The following is a 27,391-nucleotide window of genomic DNA, read 5'->3' on the forward strand; positions in this document are numbered from 1 at the left end:
TAGTTTATCTTATTATGAACTAGAAGCACCAGCCCCGATCCACAACAGGTTTTTGACAGTTGAAAAATAAGTTAAAAAACAAAAAGATTATTTTAAAAAATTGACAAGTTTTCTGTAGTCAACATAGTCTCCACCAAAAAATCTGTCCTGAAAAACAACTGGAAAAATTGATTGGCTCCCAGCTCCCTACTCGACACCAGTGCCAGCTTCAGCTTCCTGAGGGGCCCGGACGGCACTAACCACAACAACTCGGTGGTTTATATGCAAATTCTGAGGGTTTTCGAGAAGTAAATGTCTTCTGTTGTTTTCTGGGCTCCAGAATACAGAAGGACTGCGCAAAAATCCTCACGGGGGACAGAGGGTAATGTAAGGATTACTAGAGAGAGGACTGTAAGGGTCTATTCACATGATGGAATTCCGCCTCAAATTAAAGCCCATAGACTTCTATAGGATTTCGCACTCCAATTCACACTTCTGAATTTCCACTTGCGGAATTTCGCCTCAAATAAAAGCCCATAGACTTCTATGGGATTCTGCACTCCCAATCACACTTCTGAATTTCCGCTTGGATAGGGGATAAGATGTCTAGGGGTGGAGTACCCCTTCAAACATGACTATGGGAAATCATGTTTAATAATAAATGCCCCTTCCTGGATCCTCCCACTGCCTATCTTCAGCAGCAGATCAGCACACAAACTGTTCAATACAGTAGACTGTTGGCTTCCCAGCCAGTAGCCCTGTGGTAATGACATGTATGTTGCCTTTCTTTCCTTCAAGGAATGTATAAAATACATTCGCATATTAATACAGAGGAGTCAGAGTCGGAACATTTATCTACCGACTCCACAGCCTTGCTGTGTACACTGCTCCAAAAAATAAAGGGAACACACACTGTCCACTCAGGAAGCAACACTGATTGACAATCAATTTCACATGCTGTTGTGCAAATGGAACAGACAACAGGTGGAAATTATAGGCAATTAGCAATTATAAGACACCCCCAATAAAGGAGTGGTTCTGCAGGTGGTGACCACAGACCTCTTCTCAGTTCCTATGCTTCCTGGCTGATGTTTTGGCGTAGAGATGTGGGGTGAACTTCAGAGACGATGGGAATGTCGGCGCTAACCAAGGAGAGGACAATAGAGCCAGGTGTGTAACGAACAGATTTAATCCAATGCGACGCGTTTCACCGCGCTTGCGCGGTTTCATCAGGCATGCCTGATGAAACCGCGCAAGCGCGGTGAAACGCGTCGCATTGGATTAAATCTGTTCGTTACACACCTGGCTCTATTGTCCTCTCCTTGGTTAGCGCCGACATTCCCATCGTCTCTGAAGTTCACCCCACATCTCTACGCCAATTCTGGGAAGGCTGCAGACTGAGATCATCATACCAAACGTACATCTTGGTTGTGTGGGAGTACGCACAACCTGGCAGGGTGAGCCTTACTTTTTCCCTCCCCCTCCCACACACCTGTGATCCGTTGGTTCTTCACAGGGGAGCGCCTGTTTTTCTCTCTCTTTGCTTTACATGGCTGATGTTTTGGTCACTTTTTAATGCTGGCGGTGCTTTCACTCTAGTGGTAGCATGAGACGGAGTCTACAATCCACACAAGTGGCTCAGGTAGTGCAGCTCATCCAGGATGGCACATCAATGCGAGCTGTGGCAAGAAGGTTTGCTGTGTCTTTCAGCGTAGTGTCCAGAGCATGGAGGCGCTACCAGGAGACAGGTCAGTACATCTGGAGACGTGGAGAAGATCGTAGGAGGGCAACAACCCAGCCGCAGGACCGCTATCTCCGCCTTTGTGCAAAGAGGAGCAGGAGGAGCACCACCAGAGCCCTGCAAAATGACCTCCAGCAGGCCACAAATGTGCATGTGTCCACTCAAACGGTCAGAAACAGACTCCATGAGGGTGGTATGAGGGCCCGACGTCCACAGGTGGCTGTTGGGCTTACAGCCCAACACCATGCAGACCATGCAGGACGTTTGGCATTTGCCAGAGAACACCAAGATTGGCAAATTCGCCACTGGCGCCCTGTGCTCTTCACATATGAAAGCAGGTTCACACTGAGGACATGTGACAGAGTCTGGAGATGCCGTGGAGAATGTTCTGCTGCCTGCAACATCCTCCAGCATGACCGGTTTGGCGGTGGGTAAGTAATGGTGTGGGGTGGCATTTCTTTGGGGGGCCGCACAGCCCTCCATGTGCTTGCCAGAGGTAGCCTGACTGTCATTAAGTACCGAGATGAGATCCTCAGACCCCTTGTGAGACCATATACTGGTGCGGTTGGCCCTGGGTTCCTCCTAATGCAAGACAATGCTAGACCTCATGTGGCTGGAGTGTGTCAGCAGTTCCTGCAAGAGGAAGGCAGTGATGCTATGGACTGGCCGCCCGTTCCCCTGAATCCGATTGAGCACATGGGACGTCTCGCTCCATCCACCACAGACTGTCCAGGAGTTGGCGGATGCTTTAGTCCAGGTCTGGGAGGACATCCCTCAGGAGACCATCCTCCACCTCATCAGGATCATGCCCAGGCGTTGTAGGGAGGTCATACGGGCACGTGGAGGCCACACACACTACTGAGCCTCATTGGGACTTGTATTAAGGACATTACATAAAGTGGGATCAGCCTGTAGTGTGGTTTTCTACTTTGACTTTGAGTGACTCCATATCCAGACCTCCATGGGTTGATACATTTGATTTCCATTGATAATTTTTGTGTGATTTCGTTGTCAGCGCATTCAACTATGTAAAGACGAAAGTATTTCATACAATTAGTTCATTCATTCAGATCTGAGCAGTGTATATGTTTTACACTAGCTTTTTGGGGGTAATTTTGGAGATCTGGGGCGTGTATAGAAATTGAGGTACAGCGGGCGAGCGTTGCGTTCTGGAATGATGGTTGTTTTCTAAGTTTATTCCTGAAATGTGCAGCAAGGTGGCCGGTGGGTGGAAAGTTGTGGTTTCTGCGGTCGGAGCGTACGGCGTCCCCCGTGAATATTTTAAGGTTGTTTTTAGTTCACAGCCGACTTGGCAACATCTGCTCCTTCTATCTTAATGTTGTTATTGTTTTGTTAACCAGCCATAGAATAACTGGAAAACCTGCGGGACCCCGAGTGCAGCAAGAAAACATCCTCTGGATTATGCTGCACAGAAATACAAGGGAGCTGGAAATACACATCAAATATAAAAAAAATTATTATAAAAAATAAAAATCAAACACTTTAAAATATACCAATCTTTTAATTATGATTACTAGAATTATTGAATGTAGTATTATTATTATTATTATTATATGAGTTTTTTTACTATTATTAAATGTTTTATTTAATTTATAATTTTTTGTTATTACTATTATTATTATATAATTTTATGATAAAAAATGATTATTCTAAAAATAAACATAAATACATTTTAAATCTGGATGGAGTGCTTTAAAATATACCAATTTTTATTAGTATTATTACTACAATTAATATTATTACCGTATATACTCGAGTATTAGCCGCTCCGAATATAAGCCGAGGCTCCTAATTTCACCCCAAAAACCTAGGAAAAAACGTATTGACTCAAGTATAAGCCTAGGGTGGGAAATACATCATCCCCCCCCTCCCCTGTCATCATCCATCATCCCCCCACCCCTGTAATCATCCAGACCCCCCTGTCCATATCACCCCCTGTCATCATCCAGACCCCCCTGTCAATATCCCTCCCTGTCCATATGACCCCCTGTCGTTTTCTTCTCACCTCCCCAGTTGTTGCTCTAGTAGCTGCAGGGACTGTCCAGGGAGGTTGAGCCGGGCCGTCCATCTTCACTGCAGGGACCGTCCATGGGTGAGCCGGTACAGGCCGTCCATCTTCACCAGGAGGCCTTCTTCTCTGCTTAGGGCCATCCTCGGACTAGTGACGCTGCATTGACGCCACCACGCAGGGACGTCTGTGCGTAGGAGACGTCTGTGCACAGGGACGCCCCTGACATCATATGTCTGCTCAGCATGGACATTCTTGCACAGCAGCGTCAACGCAGCATCACTAGTCCGGGGACGGCCTGGAGCGGAGCAGAAGGCCTCGCGGTGAAGATGGATGGCCCGGACAAGCTCACCCTCCCCAACGGAATGCGGATGGTCCCTGCAGTGAAGATGGATGGCCCGGCCCACCGCCCCATGGTATGCCTAAAGCGATTTTTTTATTTTTTTTTGTTCACTCGAGTATAAGCCGAGGGGGGCGTTTTCAGCACGAAAAATCAAGTATATACGGTATCACAATTTTTGTTATTACAATTATTAATTTTGTATAATGCAATATTTTTTTATATTAATTGTAGGGTACGTTCACGCTGCGGAATTCCGCGAGACCCATTCACACTGCGGAATTTCAGCGGCGGACAATTCCACCGCTGAAATTGTTCAACGCAAAGAAAGAAAATATTCATTCTTTGTGCGGAATTCCACGAGTACTGCGTAACCATCAATGGTGACGGCGCAGTGCCCCGCGGTCCTACCGACGAAGTATTTTCAGTGGCAGCCGCCTGACGGAATCTCTGCTCGTGGAATTCCGCGAGAGGAGATTCCGCAGTGTGATCGTACCCTTATTATTATTATTAGATTTTTTCAAACTTATAATTATTAATATTATTTAATTCTATTATGTTTATTTTTTATTATTATTGTTATTATATAAAAAAAAATATTTTATATGCCCGGACAGCCATTGGGGATACAGGATATTTGTTATTTTTATCAGTTCGGACAGTTACGCATGTGGCGATACCAAATATGTTTATTTTTATTATATTTACATGTTTTTATATGGAAAATGGGAAAGGGGGGGGGCGATTTGAACTTTTAATACGGAAGGGGTTAAAGTGGTACTTCGCTGCTCAGCGTTTGGAACAAACTGTTCCGAATGCTGGAGCCAGCGCCGGGAGCTTGTGACGTCTTCGCCCCGCCCCCTCATGACGTCACACCCCACCCCCTCAATGCAAGTCTATGGGAGGGGGCATGACGGCTGTCACGTCCCCTCCCATAGACTTGCATTGAGGGGGCGTGACGTCATGAGGGTGCAAAGCTATAATGTCATGAGCTTCCAGCGCCAGCTCTAGCGTTCACAACAGTTTGTTCCAATCACTGAGCAGCGGAGTACCACTTTAATGTGTGTTTCTTAAAATTTTATTGGCCTTTTTTTTCACACTTTTAAGAAGGATTCATTAGATTCCGCATACAGATCAATGCAGTTCTATTGAACCACATTGATCTGTGTGCTCTGTACTCGTTTGGTAGAGACTACTCAATGCAGGCTCAATCAAATGCAGATTCAGGCAGCCATGGGATAAGAGGAAGACCCTCCAGCTACCTCTGCAGTGGATCTTTAGTCTCGGCCATGGTGGAGAGTTTGGAATCTGACGGATTCTGTGGATAGGTGTCTTTTATACAAGTAACAAGCTGAGATTAGGAGTGTTCCCTTTAAGACAGTGCTCCTAATCTTGTTACCTGTATAAAAGACACCTGGGAGCCAGACATCTTGCTGATTGATAGAGGATCAAATACTTATTTCACTGAGTAAAATTGCCTTTACTGTATGGTAGAATTGTGCGTATTCCAATCCACTCTCGCGATCTGACCTCTGGGACCCCCTGTGACCAGACACTGATCCCCTATCTTGTGGATGTCGGTCACTCGGTCCTCCATTGCAAAAACCGTTGAATAATGGAACAAAAAATCTTAGCAATTTTTGTCTGTCCTGTAAGAATCCTTCAAAATGATGGACACCAGACGGAAACCTGATGGAACTCATTAAAATTAATGGGGTCTCTCGGGATCCCTTGGTGTCTTTCATAAACGGACTTTGCGACGGAAACCCCAAATGGAGCCATTGATGCAGATGTGAGACGATGGTTTTATGGTTTATGGTTTTCTTTTTTTTTTTTTCAATGGCATTCTGTCTTAAAATAATGAAGAATACTCAAGATTTTTTATTTTTTTTATTTTTTATTTAAATAAAATATTGGTTTGGAAAAGATACGTTGTAGCTGTTAAAGCTGCTGATTTTTGTTCCTTCCATTCCATTTAAAATAGTTTTTGCATAGTGTTTTTTTTTTTAAGTGTTGTTTTATGATTGTTTTAGTGCTATTTTTTTGGCTAGGGGATAAGAGGTCTAGGGCAGAGTACTCCTTTAAAGGGGTACTCCGCTGCTCAGTGTTTCCAAACTGTTCTGAACGCTGGAGCCGGTGGCGGGAGCTTGTGACGCCAAAGTCCTGCCCCTCAAAGCAAGTCTATGGGGGGGGGGGGGGATGACGGCTGTCAAGCCCCCTCCCATAGACTTGCATTAAGGGGGTGGGATATGAAGTCATGAGGGGCAGGGCTATGACATCACAAGGTCCCGGCACCAGCTTCAGCGTTCGGAACAGTTTGTTCCAAACGCTGAGCAGCGGAGTACCCCTTTAAGTAAAAAATAAGAGCTCATTCACACTGCGATTTTGTCTGGGGCAGGTACTAGCAAAACCTCTCAGAAATGCGCCATCTCATAAGACGGCAATGCATTTCCAAGCGGATTCGAAAGAATGAACATGTGATGTGGAGTCTGGGGTACGGAATTTATCATGGAAATTCCGTAGTGTGAGTGGTGCAGCAGAATCCCATTGAGAACAATAGGAGGCTGCAGCAGCATATTTTCCGAGCTAAATTCTAAAAAGTTTTTGTTAAGTTACAGTACCACTTAAAAAAAATAAAATAAATATATATATATATATATATATATATATATATATACATATACTTACTTTACTGATCGTTTCATACATCAAACATCCACAGTAATCTTATCGCTTAAAACAATAAGAAAAAATTATTATTTTGGCGGCCGCTTCATTTAGGATGACTGCAAAGAGGGATCTCGTGTGAAGTCGCATGAGGCGCAGTGTCCGATCTGATTATAATGTTGCGGTGATGCTCTATAAATAATGCAATATGTTCTCATTAACTATACATTCATCTGGTTCTTTTTTTTTATATTTAGAGGCGTTCAAAAAAATCCTTTTAGTTTTTTATTCCTAAAATGTAAAGACAAAGAAACGTCGTCCACCTGGTTTTACTTTAAAAGCGGCATAAAAAGGAAGGGGGACTTCTGAAAACAGGGATGAAAATCTTGACCTTCTCGGAAATAAAATAGAAAAATAATCCACCGTTTTGTGTACACACTGCTCCTTTACTGACCTATATGTCTCTATTTTTTACAGACAAACCCTATTTTGCCTGAGCCTTGAAAAAACCCTTGGATGGGAGGGGATTTAAATACAAATACAAAAAGATTTCCGACTCTGAGATTCATTAAAATTCTTAAACTTTTCTGAACATCTTGTAAAAACGCATCTTTGGTAGCGCCGACGGGTTTCAGACAGTTAACTGTGCTTAATCATGGGTAAAAGAAAACACAATAGCAATTGCAAATCAAAAGATAAACACATAATACAAACTGTGTAAAAACAGTGCACAGACATCCATAAAAAATGTCAAATTAATATTTTCAATTGCTATTGTGTTGTTTTTTTTTTTTTTTAAAGCCATGATTAAGGACAGTGAACTGTTGAAACCCGTCAGGCCTACCAGTGTGTTCAATAAAGTTTGAGAATTTTAATGGTACTTGCATTTAAACGTTTTTCTGTAGTCATGTCTGTAGATGAACAAGAAGAGTGTGTAGAAGGGGGGGGGGACAACACATGATAGCAGGATTGGAGTACAGAGGTGAGACCTGTGACCAGGGAAACATATAGGTTTGCATAGAGGCTGTATGCAAATATGGTAATAGATTTGGAGTGGTCCAAAAAAGGTAGTTGTAAGTGCCATAGCTTAAAGAAGTACTCCACTGGCCAGCGTTTGGAACAGTTAGTTCCGAGCGCTGTGTGCACACTGCGGGAGCCGGCCACGCCCCCTCGTGACATCACGCCACGCCCCCTCAATGCAAGTCTGTGGGAGGGGGCTTGACGCCCCCTCCCATAGACTTGCATTGAGGGGGCGTGGCCGACCCCTGTAGCGCACACACAGTGCTCGGAACTAAATGTTCCGAACGCTGGCCAATGGAGTACCCCTTTAAAAAGAAAATTCCCCTCCCTCTGATGGTATACGACAATGATATTCCATCACTTTACTATAGGTGAAGGCCCAACCTCTGGGACCCCACAGTCCTGAGAATGGAATGGCTGTTATGTGCTGCTGTATCAGGAGTTCTTTGGTTTCAACCTCTTCTCAGATCCCTTATAGGTCCCCAATCAGCGTTCCAGAAGATACTTTGGTGGCTTCTTGCTGCCGAGAGGTCAATGCAGTTGGCTATTTGTAGCCAAAATGTTGCCCTCCTCGCCATTCAAACAACCTGTAAATCACTGAATGTTGTCAATTTTTTTTTGTAACTATGGCTTTATTTCTGTGCTCCCTAATTTACTCCTGGTTCTCATATATATAAAGGGCGACACGCCTTCTTTACCGTGAGGACTGTGAATTTATGGAATGGTCTACCTCAGGAACTGGTCACAGCAGGAACAATTAACAGCTTTAAAACAGGATTAGATACATTCATGGAACAAAATAACATTAATGCTTATGAAGAAATATAAAATCCCATCCCTTCCCCAATATCGCGCCACACCCCTACCCCTTAATTCCCTGGTTGAACTTGATGGACATATGTCTTTTCGACCGTACTAACTATGTAGGTAACATGGATAGGGTTAAAATAGTGGGCACCAGGAGTCATTCATTTATCATGTTCTTTAGGGTATGGTCCCACTTACCGCTTAATTAGCATATTTCACGCTGTACAAAATCCGCTGCTGCAGCGGGAAATACTCTGAGTAATCCCTGATCACCATACACACAGGGCTTTCCGGTGACAGCCCTATGTGTGCAGTGAGTTTTGGAGGCGGGGCCGCACACCACAGTCACATCGGCACGTGACTCCGCCTCCAAAACTCACTGAACACATAGGGCTGCTGCCGGAAAGCCCTGTGTGTATGGTGATCAGGGATTACGCAGAGTATTTCCCGCTGCAGCAGCAGATTTTGTGCAGTGTGAAATACGCTGCGTAATTGGTACGTGGGATTACGCAGAGAATTTCCCACTGCAGCAGCAGATTTTGCGCAGCGAGATATATGCTGCGTAAGCGGTACGTGGGACTGTACCCTTATAGTCTAAAACATCCTACCAGACTCTGACTGGACCAGCATTCCGCAAGATACTCTGGTTGAACCAGGCTTGGACACAAGGATGGACTCCTTATGAGTTTAGAGGGCACTTTGGGGACAATCACTTTCCAGTAGGGCCACGAATCCTTATTATAGGATGAATTAGATAACCTTGATGATATGTCCTGTGTACATGAGCAATATGATAGCAGAGATTACCAGGAAATTAAGAGTAGGTCAATTGAATTTAGATCCTCTCCCTCTCGTGGGCCCAGAAGAAACCTTAGTCCATCTACCATTAACGTTGATCGAAAGAAGTCTTCTACCACTCAGAGTCATCTCCTAACATTTCCAAGCCTTAGATCTTTCTACTCTTGAATATTTCAGCTCCAAAAATAAAATTCAAGTGATTCCTCTCTTATTTGTCAACCACGAGAGTTAAAGGGTTATTGACAATAAGATGATTTTAGTACATACCTGCCAGACAATAATGGACATGCTTAGGAAGGATCTGTGGTTGTCTTGGGGCTCAATGGCTATGTTATGAGATTACCATAACGCTGAAGCTATCTTTTTATGAACTGGCTATTTTCTGTTGGAGTTTGTTCCCTTAAACTACAAATCCCATAATTCCTTGTTTGTAAGTGTGAGGTCCCTTTTCACCGTCCCACACGTCAGCCACCCCATCCATTGAAACACACCTATGACCCTTTCATTGCAATAGACCAGTGTTTTCTGATCAGGGTGTCTCCATCTGTTGCAAAAATTACAATTATTGCAGAATGATCTCCCTCCCACCCAGCGGTCGATCCACCCGCTGAAGCAAAGATGCGCTCCCTCTGAACACCTGATTAGTGATGTAATATCTCGGGCGGCACTGCAACCGGTGAAAACCTGAGATGACACTCATTTTGTACACTGTCAAAAATAAACCTTGGGGCAAAAATCACAGAACAATTGTGACCACCATCACACACAGGTACAGACACTATATTATTAACTACACTAACTTTACAGCCCCTATAGCATAGTCAAAAAAATCCCCGAATACCCCTTTAAAAATGTACTTTTCCTGCCGGTCTAGCCCCAAGAAGAAAAAAAAAGAACTTTTGACCTATTTTTCCAAAATATAAGCTAAATTCAATGAACTTCTTTCTCTCTTATTTGTCAACCTCAAGCGTTCAAGAATCAAGAACTCCCCTTTCCTGCCGGTCTAGCCCCCCAAAAAAAACTAAAGTGTTTTTGTCGAAATTGTTTTACTTTTGACCTATTTTTCTGAAATGGAAGCTAAATTCGCTAGACTTCTTATTTGTCAACCACGAGAGAGTTAAGAATCCATCTTTCCTGCCGGCCCGGCAAACATGTTCCACATTTAGATGCGATACTGTCTTAATTCACAGCGGGTGCAGCAAATGAAATTTTCCTTCTAACTTTGTGGTTCTGAGGAGAAGAACTTTTCTTCGCTTTTCCTATAAGGGCCCCATGTTGGGCAAAAAAAAAAAAAAATGTATATAAATATTTAAAGAAATAAAGGGCAAGATTTCCTTTCAGCGTTGAATAAAGCCGCCTCTCGTAAGATCCTTAACAAATCTTTTGTTTCACGGATAAGCTCAGGAGGAGCCTCTCTCTTGGGTTCCTCATTCTTTCGCCTTCTGCAAAGCCCCATAGAGAGATTACCAAAAAGGTATTGCGTCCGCCTTTGTGCACCGGCAGCAAGATTAGGCTCCGACATGAAAGATAGGTGAGAAGGGCACCCAGCTAAATAAAAGTGTCACATAACAGGAGGCCGCCTCTTACATGCCCAGCCGGCGATTGGTAATTGATGTTGGCTTGAGGCTCGAGGATGGAGGCTGTACGCTCGGGATTGTCTTCTCCTCCGGCGGCCATATACACTTCATTTGAATGAAAAACCCCCTTTATTGTATCATGTCAAGAGCTAAATTTGAAGACCGCGTTTTGTCTTTCTCCCCAATCTTCAGAGGAATATTATTTTCATACCTGATACATATCCGGCTGTGAAGGGCCATCTTGGAACAGATGTCTCTTTGTCTTCACGAAAGGAGCTTAGGCAAGGATGAGACTTTTATATGGGGCTTAGCAGAAGGTAACAAGCAGCGGGGTGAAAGTGAGTAGGGGGCTGCGAGCATGCCGATCTCACTAGAGCATAAAACACTTCTTTTTTTTTTTCCGTGTCATGCCCCCTAGTGTTTAATTCCAGAGGACGTTTGATCAAGCACATGTAACGCGAAGGTAAAAATATGCCTGGATTCAGATGGCCGCAACGTGAAACCCCTCAAGGCATGGGAAGCGGCAGGTGTCATATTATTTCTCGGAATTAGCATCTGAAAGATATATTTGTAACTTATCTAAAAAAAAAAAATTAAGAACGTCATTGATGGTCAGAGTTAAATAGAGTGTAAAAAAAGACTAAACTCTAATAAATTCAATTGATTACCCTACAATGCTGCTTTAGAAGAAAGCAATGAGATACCGTATTTTACGGCGTATAAGACGACTGGGCGTATAAGACAACTCCCAACTTTTACAGTTAAAATATAGAGTTTGGGATATACCTAGACTACCCCTCTACCATGATGTATGGTACCTTACCAGTGATTGGCTGGTTGTTGTATACAAAGCCTGCTTGGATTGGTCAGCTCTCCCTGCCTGCCCTCCCTGTCTCCAAGACTATCAGAGCGGTACATGCCTCTTTCACCCGTCTGGCCGGCCCTTGTATCCTATTACCATACCTACTTCTCTGCCTCTTAGATCTCGCACATGCGCCATTGTTCCCCCACATTAGGTTGGCAGCATAGTTCCCCACATTAGGTTTTCAGCACAGTTCCCCCACATTAGGTTGTCAGCATAGTTCCCCACATTAGGTTTTCAGCACAGTTCCCCCACATTAGGTTGTCAGCATAGTTCCTCCCACATTATGTTGGCAGTATAGTTCTTCCCACATTATGTTGGCAGTATAGTTCTTCCCACATTATGTTGGCAGTATAGTTCTTCCCACATTAGGTTGGCAGTATAGTTCCTCCCACATTAGGTTGGCAGTATAGTTCTTCCCACATTAGGTTGGCAGTATAGTTCCCCCACATTAGTTGTGCAGTATAGTTTCCCCCGCATTAGGTTGGCAGTATAGTTCTTCCCACATTAGGTTGGCAGTATAGTTCCCCCACATTAGTTGTGCAGTATAGTTTCCCCTGCATTAGGTTGGCAGTATAGTTCCCCCACAATAGGTTGTCAGCATAGATCCCCCACCTTAGGTTGTCAGTATAGTTCCCCACATTAGGTTGGCAGTATAGTTACCCCACATTAGCTTGTCAGCATAGTTACCCCCACATTAGGTTGGCAGTATGTTCCCCCACATTAGGTTGGCAGTATGTTCCCCCACATTAGGTTGGCAGTATAATTCTCCCACATTAGGTTGGCATTATAGTCCCCCCCCCCCCCCACATTATGTTGGCAGTATAGTTTCCCCCACATTTGGTTGGCAGTATAGTTTCCCCCACATTAGGTTGGCAGTATAGATCCCCCACATTAGGTTGAAGTTCCCCCACATTAGGTTGGCAGTGTAGTTCCCCCACATTAGGTTGTAGTTCCCCCACATTAGGTGTAGTTCCCCCACATTAGGTGTAGTTCCCGCACATTAGGTGTAGTTCCCCCACATTAGGTGTAGTTCCCGCACATTAGGTAGGCAGAATAGTTCTCCAACATTAGGTTGTAGTTCTCCCACATTAGGTTGTAGTTCCCCCACATTGGGTGTAGTTCCCCCACATTGGGTGTAGTTCCCCCACATTAGGTGTAGTTCCCCCACATTAGGTAGGCAGTATAGTTCTCCAACATTAGGTTGTAGTTCCCCCACATTAGGTGTAGTTCCCCCACATTGGGTGTAGTTCCCCCACATTAGGTGTAGTTCCCCCACATTAGGTAGGCAGTATAGTTCCCCCACATTAGGTGTAGTTCCCCCACATTAGGTGTAGTTCCCGCACATTAGGTAGCCAGAATAGTTCTCCAATATTAGGTTGTAGTTCTCCCACATTAGGTTGTAGTTCCCCCACATTAGGTGTAGTTCCCCCACATTAGGTTGTAGTTCCCCCACATTAGGGTGTAGTTCCCCCACATTAGGTGTAGTTCCCCCACATTGGGTGTAGTTCCCACACATTAGGTGTAGTTCCCCCACATTAGGTAGGCAGTATAGTTCTCCCACATTAGGTTGTAGTTCTCCCACATTAGTTAGACAGTGGCCCCCACAAACATACAGCCTTCAGCCATATACACTGTATTTATGTGTACTGTCTCACTTCAGTGCTCCGACCACCGCTCCTCTGGTCACGGGTCATGATCCACTGCTATGGCCTATAGGTCCCAGGACCGGAGATGCGGTGGTCGGAGCACTGAAGATGACATGCCGCTGGTAACTTACCATGTCCGCGTCCTCCTCCTAGCTGCTCTACTCCACTCCGCTCTGTTCCTATGGGTGCACGTTAAAGTTAACGCGGGGCCGCAGAAAGGTAATCGGGACATCCTTGTGTTCCGAAAAGATCTTTCAGGATATAGGGATGTCTCAAATGTGATGGGGGAAATCAATCTCGGCCGGGACGCTCGGGGTATGGATAATCTATACCCCGGGCGTCCCGGCCGACTGCAGCACCCGCCCTATAAGACGACCCCTGACTTTTGAGAACATTTTACGGGGTTAAAAAGTTGTCTTATCCCCCCCCCCCCCATCAAACTAAGTAATCGGGAGAGAAAGGTCCTGGTAAGAGAGGTGACCAAGAACCCTAATGGTCACTCTGGGTGAGCTCCAAAGATCATTGACTGTCTGGGCATGCTGGGAGTTGTAGTTTTGCAACAGCTGGAGGCACCCTGCCTCTATACAAATGATGCATCTATACAAATCTAATTACGTTTTCTAAGCTCTAACATTATATTCATCTAAATTACAATAAGCTTTATTTGCTACAGTGAAGAATTATTAATGTATTTATTTAGTTATATATTTATTTACTTATTTATTTTATACTGCTTTTTAGGTCCCAGGTCTCAGTCCCAGGTCATGTTTGATGACATACAGAAGATCCAGACCTCACCAGGGACACAAGATATGACAGATGTTACCAACGTACAAGATGAACCCGAGCAGGTACAAGGTCAATCCACTGTCACCATTATGTCCCCAATTCTCATCCCAGAAACAGCTACATTTTTATACTGGAATTCACACTACTTCAAGTGTCATATTACCTGTCATATTAGGTGACTTTCAGCATGCACATGAGAATGTACAGTTCAGAATGTACATGAGAAGTAGCATTATTTCTGGCCATTTTATAATTTGTATATAGTATTTTTCAGCAGATCTCTGCTCTGCAGACTTCATCTCTAATGTGCAGTTCTCCAGAGCTGGTGGGCTGAGCTCCCTCCTCCCCTCCATAGACTTGTGTTGCTTGTCTAGTGCTCCCTCCTACCCCATCCATAGACTTATATTGCTTGTCTGGAGCTCCCTCCCTTCGCCTCCATAGACTTGTATTGCTTGTCTGGAGCTTCCTCCTCCCCTCTTCCATAGACTTGTATTGCTTGTCTGGAGCTTCCTCCTCCCCCCTTCCATAGACTTGTATAGCTTGTCTGAAGCTTTCTCATCCCCCTCCCCCCCACTATAGACTTGTATTGCTTGTCTAGTGCTCCCTCCTACCCCATCTTTTATATTGCTTGTCTGGAGCTCGCTCCCTTCCTCTCCACAGTCTTGTATTGCTTGTATAAAGCTTCCTCCTCCCTCCACTATAGACTTGTATAGCTTGTCTGAAACTTTCTCATCCCCTCCCCCAACTATAGACTTGTATTGCTTGTCTTGAGCTTCCTCCTCCCCCCCATCCATAGACTTGTATTGCTTTGTTGGAGCTCCCTCTCTTCCCCTCCATAGACTTGTATTGCTTGTATAAAGCTTCCTCCTCCCCCCTTCCATAGACTTGTGTTGCTTGTCTGGAGCTTCCTCCTCCTTCCTTCCATAGACTTGTATTGCTTGTCTGGAGCTTCCTCCTCCCCCCTTCCATAGACTTGTATTGCTTGTCTGGAGCTTCCTCCTCCCCCCTTCCATAGACTTGTATTGCTTGTCTGGAGCTTCCTCCTCCCCCCTTCCATAGACTTGTATTGCTTGTTTGGAGCTTCCTCCTCCCCCCTTCCATAAACTTATATAGCTTGTCTGAAGCTTTCTCATCCCCCTCCCCAACTATAGACTTGTATTGCTTGTCTGGAGCTTCCTCCTCCCCCCTTCCATAGACTTGTATTGATTGTCTTGCAAACACAGGAACAATCTAAACTGATTGGAAGAGCTCGATAACAGGAGAAAGAAGCATAATATAATAAGATATATTACAATGTTTCTTATATTCCCTTGTACTGTTCATCCATGCAAAGATTGTGCCTATGTAAAAAGTTAAAGGGGTACTCCGCTGCTCAGCGTTCGGAACAAACTGTTCCGAACGCTGGAGCCGACACAGGAGCTTGTGACATTATAGCCCCGCCCCCTTATGATGTCACGCCCCACCCCCTCAATGCAAGTCTATGGGAGGGGGCGTGACGGCCATCACGCCCCCTCCCATAGACTTGCATTGAGGGGTGGGGTGTGACGTCACGAGGGGGCGGGGTTATGACGTCACGAGCTCCCGGCTCCAGCAATCGGAACAGTTTGTTCCAAACGCTGACCAGTGAAGTACCCCTTTAAACTGTGACCCATTAACCAATTGGTAACAGATAAGGTAACTTTATAATAATCTTGGCAAATTAGGAGCAGAGAAGTCAGCAAGGCAATTGGAGAGAAGCAAAACCCGTTGGGACCTAATTGGAAATGTAGGGTGTAGATGGCCACAACCAAAGTCAACTATGTTTTTTTTGACCTGATGAATAGAGATTTACTGTTGCTAATTATAACTTTTTCATTTTTTACTCATTTAGTTGACAATCGGTGAAGGGACTACGGTGGGCCACTGCCATAGCCTTACCTATTCGGGCAGAGTACAGGTGAGTGTTTCTGGGAAAGGGCTAAAAAAAAACATAATTCGTATTAGTCCACCTATGGCCAAGAAGAGAGATCTTTTTGGAGATTCTTAGATAGAAAGTGACCTGCCAGAGCGAGGAAAGTGGAAAGGATCCGCCCATTGGACACTTCTCCCCAAGCCTGACACACTGCTATGCTGGACATGACCCAAGTCGTACTGCCCCCCAGAGAAGACAAGATCTTTTTGGCAGGTTCCCTTTAAAGGGGTACTCTGGCCCTAAGACATCTTATCCCCTAACCAAAGGATAGGGGATAAGATGTCTGATCGCGGGGGTCCCGCCGCTGGTTACCCCCGCGATCACCTCTGTTGTACCCACCTGTCTCAGCTGCACGTAGCGATGATCACTCCGTGTCTGAAGCCTCGCGACCACAGGGCCGGAGTATTGTGATGACACGACTCCGCCCCCTTGTGACATCATGCCCCACCCCCTCAATGCAAGCCTATGGCCTATGGCTTGCATTGAGGGGGCGGGGCGTGATGTCACAAGGGGCGGAGTTGTGACATTACGATACTCCGGCCCCGTAGTCGTGAGGCTTGAGACACGGATCGGTCATCGCTTCGTGCAGCTGAGACAGGTGGGTGCTGGAGGAGAGATTGCGGGGGTCCCCAGCGGCGGGACCCCCGTGATCAGACATCTTATTCCCTATCCTTTGGATAGGGGATAAGATGTCTTAGGGCAGGAGTACCCCTTTAAGGAGGTGACTTTTTTTAATCCTTTTTGTTTGTTTATTGTCTCACGAATACACAAACAGAATTGCCGGCCGTCCACGAGGTTGTTGTCTACCTAGAAGAATACAGACTGTTGTGTTCTGATCTTGTTTTATTCCTCTTTCTCCAGGTGGACAATTATTTCCATTCTTCAGATATCGACAGAGACTCCGACAATGAGGAGACAAGTCCAAGTGTTTGTACGTTCTTATTCTAGTTTGATGCTTTTCTAAGGAGGTCAATACCAGGCAAAGGCTTTGTTCCTTGTAATAACCGCCTGACTGCCGGCAGAGACCTGTACCGTGGATGTGACATGTGAATCTATTTCTGTTGCCGTCAGGATTACATTTTAAAGGGGTTATCTGGTAAAGTGTCTGGTCGTGGAGGGAGGAGGGGGGCGCTGAGACCCCCACGAGATATTGGGAAAGGGGCCTGTCAAATGGGTCTTAGAAGGTGGGGGCCAGAGTGCTTACTGAAGAAAGAAAGAAAGAGAGGGAGATAGATAGAGAGGAAAAAGATAGAGAGGGAAGAAGAGAGAAGGAGAGAGAAATAGAGAGCGGGAGAAAGAGAGAAAAAAGATGGAGAAAGGAATGAAGAGAGAGAGAGAAGGATAGAAGGGGAGAAAGAGAGAGAGAGAGAGAAGGATAGAAGGAAAGAAAGAGAGAGAAGGATAGAAGGAAAGAAAGAGAGGGAGATAGAGAGAGAGAGAGAGAGAGAGAGAAGGATAGAAGGAAAGAACGAGAGATAAAGGTCCATGAGAGAAGCCTGAGAAAGAGAGACAGAGAGAGAAAGAGAGAAAGAGAGAGAGAAGGCTAGAAGGGAAGACATAGAGAAAGATCCATGAGAGAAACCTGAGAAAGAAAGAGAGAAAGAGAAAGAAAGAAAGAGAGAGAGGGAGAGAGAGAGAGAGAGAGAAAGAGAGAGAGAAAAGAAAAGAGAGAAAGATCCATGAGAGAAACATGAAAAAGAAAGAGAGAGACGAGAGAGAGAATAATAGAAGGAAAGAAAGAGAGAGAAAGGTCCATGAGAGAAACCTGAGAAAGAAAGAGAGAGAGAAATAGAGATAAAGAGAGAGAGGAAGACAGAGAGGGAAAGGTCCATGAGAGAAACCTGAGAAAGAAAGAGAGAGAGAAAAGGATAGAAGGAAAGAAAGAGAGAGAAAGGTCCATGAGAGAAAAGAGAGAGAGAGAGAGAGAGAGAGACAGAGAAAGAGAGAAAGACAGAGAAAGAGAAAGACACAGAGGGAAAGGTCCATGAGAGAAACCTGAGAAAGAAAGAAAGAGAGAGAGAAAGACAGAGAGAGAGAGAGAGAGAAAGAGGGAGAGAGAAGGGGGGGGGGAGAGAAAGAAAGAGAGAGAAAGACAGAGAGAGGGAGAGAGAAGAATAGAAGGGAAGAAATAGAGAAAGATCCATGAGAGAAACCTGAGAAAGAAAGAGAGAGAAGAAAGAGAGAGATAGAGAGAGAGGGATATAGAAAGAGTGACCTGGAGAGAGAGAGAGAGAGAGGGGGAAGGAAGGAATGAGAGAGGGATGGAGAGAAAGAAAGACAGAGAGAAATAAAGACAAAGAAAGAGATGGAGAGAGAGAAAAAGAGAGAGAGAGAAGCCTCAGAAAGAAAGAGAGAGCAGAGAGAGAAAGAGAGACTTGGAGAGAGACAGAGGGAAGGAAGGAATGAGAGAGGGAGGGAGAGAAAGAAAGAGAGGGAGAGAGAGAAAGGGATGCAGAGAGAGGAAAAAAGATGGAGAAAGGTAAAGAGACTCCTCAGGGCCTCCTTCACACATGGCCGTACCCCGGTTCACATGACTGCGTATATACACTGAGACTTGTAGTTCTCTATTACCGGGGGAGTTGCAGGCGCACGGTCTTTCACGCGTTTCATGCCACAAGAATGGCCTCTACTTCTGGCCTGAAATGCGTTGGTTCATTTACAGTCTGTGCCCGTTATACTTTTTCTGGATTATGAAATAAACATGGACTGTTTTTAAAATCTAATCTAATTTTCACCCATATTCTTTTTTTAGAAGTGGCTTTGATCGGGGGAAGGGGGGGGGGGGGACGACTTATAAAATAATTTGCAGACAGTGTCACGCATCAGACGTCAATACTTCCCCAATTATCTTTGTCTCTTTGGCGCTATTGGCAGCCCGCGAAGCTCTCTCCGTTTGCTCGTTAATCACCTCCTCCGAGAACATAATTAGCAGCTTAATTAGGATCATCATGGGCCGATGCCACTCAAGTGCCAACTGCCAACTTCGCTTTGATGCGGACCCCCCCCCCTTAACTCCTCCGCAGTAGAAAACTTATTGAGACCTATAGAAGAAACTACAACTATTTAGGTTAGTGTAGACAAGGCTGTAGAACAATGTTTTCCAAACAGTGTGTCTCCAGCTGTGGCAAAACTACAACTCCCAGCATGCCTGCCAGTTCACATATAGCAAGAGAAAAAAAAATGCAGTAAGTCTGACGGGTTTCGGGCCCTCATAGTCCTTACTCATAGTCTGGAGTGATGGTCTCCAAACTGTGCACCTCCACATGTTGCAAAACTATAACTTCCAGCATGCCCCCCAGTTCAAATATAGCAAAAGAGAAAAACTACAAAATGCAATAAGACTGACAGGTTCCAGGCCCTTATGGTCCTTACTCATAGTCTGGAATGATGGTCTCCAAACTGTGGACCTCCAGATGTTGCTAAACTACAACTCCCAGCATGCCCGGACAGCCTTCCCAGCATGCCCACAAGTTCATATATAGCAGGAAAAAAACAAGGCAGTAAGACTGGCTGGTTTGGGCCCTCATGGTCATTACTCATAGTCTAGAGTGGTGGTCTGCAAACTGTGGACCTCCACCTGTTGCAAAACTACAACTCCCAGCATGCCTTCCAGTTTACATATAGCAAGAAAAAATAAATAAAAGAAAAATGCAATAAGACAGACTGGTTTCAAGCCGTTATGGTCCTTACTCATAGTCTGGAATGATGGTTTCCAAACTGTGGACCTCCACATGTTGCAAAACTACAACTCCCAGCATGCCTTCCAGTTTACATATAGCAAGAGAAAAAAAAAATAAACGCAATAAGACAGACGGGTTTCAGGCCCTTATGGTCCTTACTCATAGTCTGGAGTGATGCTCTCCAAACTGTGGACCTCCAGATGTTGCTAAACTACAACTCCCAGCATTCCCGGACAGCCTCTGGCTGTATGGGCATGCTGGGAGTTGTAGTTTTGCAACAGCTGTAGACACCCTGTTTGGAAACCACCACTCCCAGCGCAGGGGGATTGGGGAGCGCGCGGCTGATCTGCAGCTACGCACTTTACAGTAATTGGGCTGCATAATGAATGAACTGCAATTAATTTACTCGGTATTTGCAAAAATAATGTTTATTTGCCAGGACCCCGCCTGCAAACCTGGCTGCCGTCCCTTGTTAGTTAGTCGGTGGCAGGAACTGTGAAAGCCCTAAGGAGCGGGAACGCTGTAATCCTTTGGGGATAGGCCATAGAAAATTACTGTTTTAACAAGTTTTACAACATTTTATATCCTGTCCCGGCAATTAAAGCTGCTCGGTCGTTGCCTTTCATGGTCCTCGGGAAGGATTTGATTTACTATTAAAGTTTTTTTTTTTTTTTTTTTTTTTTTTTTTTTTTTTTGCATATTCTTACCGTAATACGGCACAGTCTGTTGATGAATCACGATTTTTGTGATATGTCGATATGGCCCCTGTGGAAAAAATATGAAATTCAAATGCTAAATCAGGGTTTCCTAACTAGTGTGCCTCCAGCTGTTGCAAAGCTACAACTTCCAGCATGCCTGGACAGCCGAAGGCTGTCCGGGCATGCTGGGAGTTGTAGATTTACAACAGCTGGAGGCACACTAGTTGGGTAACTCTGCCTTAGTTCCTGCTATGCCGCTAAACTATGTCTTCAGCTGTTGCAAAACTACAACTCCCAGCATACCCAGACTCCCAGCACCATGATTTTGCAACAGCTGGAGGCACACTAGTAGGGAAACACTGCCGTAGTTCCTTCTATGCTGCTAAACTTTGCCTCCAGCTGTTGCAATACCACCACTTCCAGCATGCCCGGACAGCCAAAGGCAAAACTACAACTCCCAGCATTCCCGCCAGTTTACATATAGCAAGAGAATAAAAAAAACAAATTCAATAAGACTAACGGGTTTTGGGCCCTCATATTCCTTACTCATAGTCTGGAGTGATGGTTTCCAAACTGTGGACCTCCACATGTTGCAAAACTACAACTCCCAGCATGCTGTCTGGGCATGCTGGAAGTTGTAGTTTTGCAACAGCTGTAGGCACCCTGGATGGAAAATTCTGCCTTAGGTAGTCCTGCACAGTAGAGTAGCACTGCCAGGTACTGTGGGTAGCACCAAGTCCTGTAAAGAGTTCCAGGACTGGAATTGATTACCGGATAACATTAACCATTTTATCTCTTTGTGACGTCCATCTTGTGACTTGTTCTCCTCTTCCCTCCTTATTTTTTATTTATTGATTTATTTATTTTTCTTCTTTATTTATTGTATTTATTTATTTATTTTCTTTCTTTTTTTTTTTGCTGTCAGACTTTTCGCCTGTGAAGTAGCTGCTTGATTAAACGTTACCCGGCAGAATGACGCCTGCAGATTAGACGCTTTCATTTACTGTCACACAGGGGCTATATATAGAGCGAGATGTCCTCTACCTGACATGTACCCCCCCCTCCGCCACCCCAGTAAACACCAGGCTGATTGCACCGCTCTTATGGCCGCCACCGAGGAGAATTGCAAACATGTTTGTTACCTAACTTGACTTTAAAAATAGTCGCTGACTATTTTTTTTTTTAACCAGCCTTGTTTTCTGCCTTGTTATACAGTACATCGATGCAGAATCTTTAGTGGTCTGGAATAAGGGCCGTGGAGGCCTGAAACCCGTCAGTTCATTTGGGAACTGTTGTTTTCCTTGTCCCTCTAATGCATTTATTTTAAAATATCTTTTTTTTACTTTTCTACTGCCCTCTATTGGTGTATTTAGATGTAAAAATCTTTTTTTGGGCTGAGTTGCCCTTTAAAGAGCAACAGTGTATGCCATATTTGCTGCCATAGGTGGGTTTCAACAAAAAGGTAAAAATGGAGACAAATGCCAATTCACCCCGTAAGTCGTCTCCAAAATGCTGATTCCAGCTCCTGATTCTTGAAAAACTTCCAATTTTTATTGATCTTTTTTAAAATCGATGCATTAGGATGTGCAGGGAAAACACCAGGTTACACGTAGCAGGAGGAAAAAAAATGGAATAAGACTGACGGGTTTTTGGCCCTCATGGTCCTTACTCATAGTCTTGAGCGGTGATCTCCAAAGTGTGGACTTCCAGATGTTGCAAAACTACAATTCCCAGCATCCCCAGACAGGGCATGCTGGGAGTTGTAGTTTTGCAACAGCTGGAGGTCCACACTTTGGAGACCACTGGTCTGGAATAAGGGCCTTGATAACCCAAAACACGTCAGGTTTACTGCATTTTATTCTTCTTCTATATGTAAACTGGCATTTTCCTGGTCCCGCCAGTGCATTTATTTTAAAATTATAATTTCTTTCTTTTTTCTACTGTCATCTATTGCCATATTTAGATATAAAATGTTGATTCCAGCTCCTGGCTCTTTTAAAACGTGAAATTTTTTTTGATGCTTTTTAAATTGATGCATTAGAAGGTACAATGAAAATGCCAGTTCAAATATAGCAGAAGGTAGAATAAAAACAAAACAAAAATGCAGTAAGACTGGCGGGTTTTGGGCCATCACGATCCTTACCCATAGTCTCGAGTTATGATCTCCAAACTGTGGGCCTCCAGACGTTGCAGAACTACAAAAAAACAGTAAGACTGGTGGGTTTGGGGCCATCATGGTCTTTACTCATAGCCTGGAGTGGTGATCTCCAAACTGTGGGCCTTCAGATTTTGCAAAACTACAAAAAAAACACAGTAAGACTGACGGTTTTCAGACATTGTGGTCCTTACTCATAGTCTGGAGTGGAGATCTTAAAACTGTGGGGCTTCAGATTTTGCAAAACTACAAAAAAACACAGTAAAACTGATGGTTTTTGGGCCATCATGTCCTTACTCATAGTCTGAAGCGGTGATCTCCAAACTGTGGACCTCCAGATGTTGCATAACTACAAAAAACACAGTAAGACTGGCGGGTTTTGGGCCTTCGTGGTCCTTACTCATAGTCTGGAGTGGTGATCTCCAAACTGTGGACCTCCAGATTTTGCAAAACTGCAAAAAAACACAGTAAGACTGGCGGGTTTCGGGACATCACTTTCCTTACTCATAGTGTGGAGTGGTGATCTTCAGATGTTGCAAAACTACAACTCCCAGCATGCCTGGACAGCCGCTGGCTGTCTGGTCATGCTGGGAGTTGTAGTTTTGCAACAGCTGGAGGTTCACACTATTCTGGAAAAAAGAGCCATGGTGGCCCGAAATGTGTCAGTCTTTTCATTTTTTCCTCCTGTTATATGTGAACTGGTGTTTTCCTTGTCCCCCTAATGCATTTATTTTAGTCTGACACATTTCGAGACATCATGGTCCTTACTCACTTTTTCACTATTCTATTTGTAAACCAGGAAGCTCAGGATGAACAGTGTTATAGATCCCTTTATAATAAAATGTATTGCATCCCTCTAAAGGGTTAATATTTACTTCCTATACTAAGTTGTCTCTTTTAACCCCTTACAGTGCTATTCCCGGGAGAGGCTGACGTAGAATTGGCTGGTGATAAGAAGCCCGTGGTGAGAAATACATGCTTACAGATTCACACTTCCTCCACGCTGGAGAGTCCGGCAGAAGAGGTAATTGGAGATGTTCAGAAAGAGATAAACATAGCTGCTTGCTTCCAGAAACAGCGCCGCTCTTGTCCGTAGTTTGTGTGTGGTACTGCAGTTTAGTTTCATTGAAGTGAATGGAGCCAAGTTGTAATACCACATACAAGCTGTGGCGCTGTTTTTGAAAGAAAGCGGTCACTTTTTTCTAATCTTGGATAATTCCTTTAATGGTTGGGGTGTATACGAAAGTGTTCTTCCATATAATGGGCTCTTCTTCTGGCCATCCTATGGACTTCCTGCTGCATGTAGTTACTCTCAGGTGCTGTGCCCCCTGCCTCATCCCCATTCCATGATCTGCCCCCTGCCTCATCCCATCCTCTGCCCCATCCCCATTCAATCATCTGCCCCCTGCCTCATCCCATCCTCTGCCCCATCCCCATTCAATCATCTGCCCCCTGCCTCATCCCATCCTCTGCCCCATCCCCGTTCAATCATCTGCCCCCTGCCTCATCCCATCCTCTGCCCCATCCCCGTTCAATCATCTGCCCCCTGCCTCATCCCATCCTCTGCCCCATCCCCGTTCAATCATCTGCCCCCTGTCATCCCATCCTCTGCCCCATCCCCGTTCAATCATCTGCCCCCTGCCTCATCCCATCCTCTGCCCCATTCCATCATCTCCCCTCTTCCCCATCCTTAGCTCCATCTCATCCTCTGCCCCATCTTCTGCCCTGTTTCCTCATCTGTGCTCTGCTCTATCCTTTGCATCCTCTCTTAGGTACATCTTCTCTGGTTTCCATCCGCTTGTATCTTCCTATACATTATACTATTATTTTGTCTGTCATGCCCCCATTATTTTTGTGTGCGTTCTGTTTCACTGCCCCATGTCACCCTCCTGTCCATTCTGCTCTGCACCCTCCTGTCCATTCTGCTCTGCACCCTCCTATCCATTCTGCTCTGCACCCTCCTGTCCATTCTGCTCTGCACCCTCCTATCCATTCTGCTCTGCACCCTCCTGTCCATTCTGCTCTGCATCCTCCTGTCCATTCTGCTCTGCACCCTCCTGTCCATTCTGCTCTGCACCCTCCTGTCCATTCTGCTCTGCACCCTCCTGTCCATTCTGCTCTGCACCCTCCTGTCTATTCTGCTCTGCACTCTCCTGTCCATTCTGCTCTGCACCCTCCTGTCCATTCTGCTCTGCACTCTCCTGTCCATTCTGCTCTGCACCCTCCTGTCCATTCTGCTCTGCACCCTCCTGTCTATTCTGCTCTGTCCCTCCTGTCCATTCTGCTCTGCACCCTCCTGTCCATTCTGCTCTGCACCCTCCTGTCTATTCTGCTCTGCACCCTCCTGTCCATTCTGCTCTGCACCCTCCTGTCCATTCTGCTCTGCACTCTCCTGTCCATTCTGCTCTGCACCCTCCTGTCCATTCTGCTCTGCACCCTCCTGTCTATTCTGCTCTGTCCCTCCTGTCCATTCTGCTCTGCACCCTCCTGTCCATTCTGCTCTGCACCCTCCTGTCTATTCTGCTCTGCACCCTCCTGTCCATTCTGCTCTCCACCCTCCTGTCTATTCTGCTCTGCACCCTCCTGTCCATTCTGCTCTGCACCCTCCTGTCTATTCTGCTCTGCACCCTCCTGTCCATTCTGCTCTCCACCCTCCTGTCTATTCTGCTCTGCACCCTCCTGTCCATTCTGCTCTGCACCCTCCTGTCCATTCTGCTCTCCACCCTCCTGTCTATTCTGCTCTGTCCCTCCTGTCCATTCTGCTCTGCATCCCCCTTTCCATTCTGCTCTGCACCCTCCTGTCCATTCTGCTCTGCACCCTCCTGCCCATTCTGCTCTGCACTCTCCTGCCCATTCTGCTCTGCACTCTCCTGTCCATTCTGCTCTGCACCCTCCTGTCCATTCTGCTCTGCATCCTTCTGTCCATTCTGCTCTGCACCCTCCTGTCCATTCTGCTCTGCATCCTTCTGTCCATTCTGCTCTGCATCCTTCTGTCCATTCTGCTCTGCATCCTTCTGTCCATTCTGCTCTGCACCCTCCTGTCCATTCTGCTCTGCACCCTCCTGTCCATTCTGCTCTGCATCCTTCTGTCCATTCTGCTCTGCACCCTCCTGTCCATTTTGCTCTGCACTCTCCTGCCCATTCTGCTCTGCAGCCTCCTGTCCATTCTGCTCTGCACCCTCCTGTCCATTCTGCTCTGCACCCTCCTGCCCATTCTGCTCTGCACTCTCCTGTCCATTCTGCTCTGCACCCTCCTGTCCATTCTGCTCTGCACCCTCCTGTCCATTCTGCTCTGCATCCTTCTGTCCATTCTGCTCTGCACCCTCCTGTCCATTCTGCTCTGCACTCTCCTGCCCATTCTGCTCTGCAGCCTCCTGTCCATTCTGCTCTGCACCCTCCTGCCCATTCTGCTCTGCACCCTCCTGTCCATTCTGCTCTGCACCCTCCTGTCCATTCTGCTCTGCATCCTTCTGTCCATTCTGCTCTGCACCCTCCTGTCCATTCTGCTCTGCATCATTCTGTCCATTCTGCTCTGAACCCTCCTGTCCATTCTGCTCTGCATCCTTCTGTCCATTCTGCTCTGCACCCTCCTGTCCATTCTGCTCTGCATCCTCCTGTCCATTCTGCTCTGCACTCTCCTGTCCATTCTGCTCTGCACCCTCCTGTCCATTCTGCTCTGCACCCTCCTGTCCATTCTGCTCTGCATCCTTCTGTCCATTCTGCTCTGCACCCTCCTGTCCATTCTGCTCTGCATCCTTCTGTCCATTCTGCTCTGCACCCTCCTGTCCATTCTGCTCTGCACCCTCCTGTCCATTCTGCTCTGCACCCTCCTGTCCATTCTGCTCTGCATCCTTCTGTCCATTCTGCTCTGCACCCTCCTGTCCATTCTGCTCTGCACTCTCCTGCCCATTCTGCTCTGCAGCCTCCTGTCCATTCTGCTCTGCACCCTCCTGCCCATTCTGCTCTGCACCCTCCTGTCCATTCTGCTCTGCACCCTCCTGTCCATTCTGCTCTGCACCCTCCTGCCCATTCTGCTCTGCAGCCTCCTGTCCATTCTGCTCTGCACCCTCCTGTCCATTCTGCTCTACACCCTCCTGTCCATTCTGCTCTGCACCTTCTTGTCCATTCTGCTCTACACCCTCCTGTCCATTCTGCTCTGCACCTTCTTGTCCATTCTGCTCTGCACCCTCCTGTCTATTCTGATCTGCACCCTCCTGTCCATTCTGTTCTGCACCCTCCTGTCCATTCTGCACCCTCCTGTCCATTCTGCTCTGCACCCTCCTGTCCATTCTGCTCTGCACCCTCCTGTCCATTCTGCTCTGCACCTTCTTGTCCATTCTGCTATGGTCTTATATATTCCCTCATTGTCTCCTATATCCCCCCCATGATCTTCTATATCCCCCCCATGGTCTTCTATATCCCCCTCATGATCTACTATATCCCCTTATGATCTTCTATGTCCCCCCCTGGTCTTCTATGTCCCCCCTGGTCTTCTATGTCCCCAAATGGTCTTCTATATCCCCCCATGGTCTTCTATATCCCCCCATGGTCTTCTATATTTCTCCCATGATCTTCTATATCCCCCCATGGCCTTCTATATCCCCCCATGGCCTTCTATATCCCCCCATGGTCTTCTATATCCCCCCATG

General features: G+C 45.8%; 1 protein-coding gene across 2 annotated transcripts in view; it reads left to right on the top strand.

The window, feature by feature from the left end:
* Positions 1-27,391, top strand: part of IFTAP (intraflagellar transport associated protein) — a 34,872-nt gene that overhangs the window by 4,455 nt on the left and 3,026 nt on the right. Inside the window, exons 2-5 of one of the 2 annotated variants that reach the window (XM_056527908.1) lie at positions 14,211-14,320; positions 16,129-16,194; positions 17,071-17,140; positions 23,654-23,706. In XM_056527908.1, the coding sequence (XP_056383883.1) occupies positions 14,234-14,320; positions 16,129-16,194; positions 17,071-17,140; positions 23,654-23,706 (276 nt within the window). In that variant the 5' untranslated portion in view covers positions 14,211-14,233. Of the gene's footprint in view, positions 1-14,210; positions 14,321-16,128; positions 16,195-17,070; positions 17,141-23,653; positions 23,767-27,391 lie in introns of both variants that reach the window. The other variant, XM_056527907.1, reaches the window with a different exon arrangement.

Source organism: Hyla sarda, chromosome 6 (assembly GCF_029499605.1).
Source record: "Hyla sarda isolate aHylSar1 chromosome 6, aHylSar1.hap1, whole genome shotgun sequence".
Taxonomy (NCBI): domain Eukaryota; kingdom Metazoa; phylum Chordata; class Amphibia; order Anura; family Hylidae; genus Hyla; species Hyla sarda.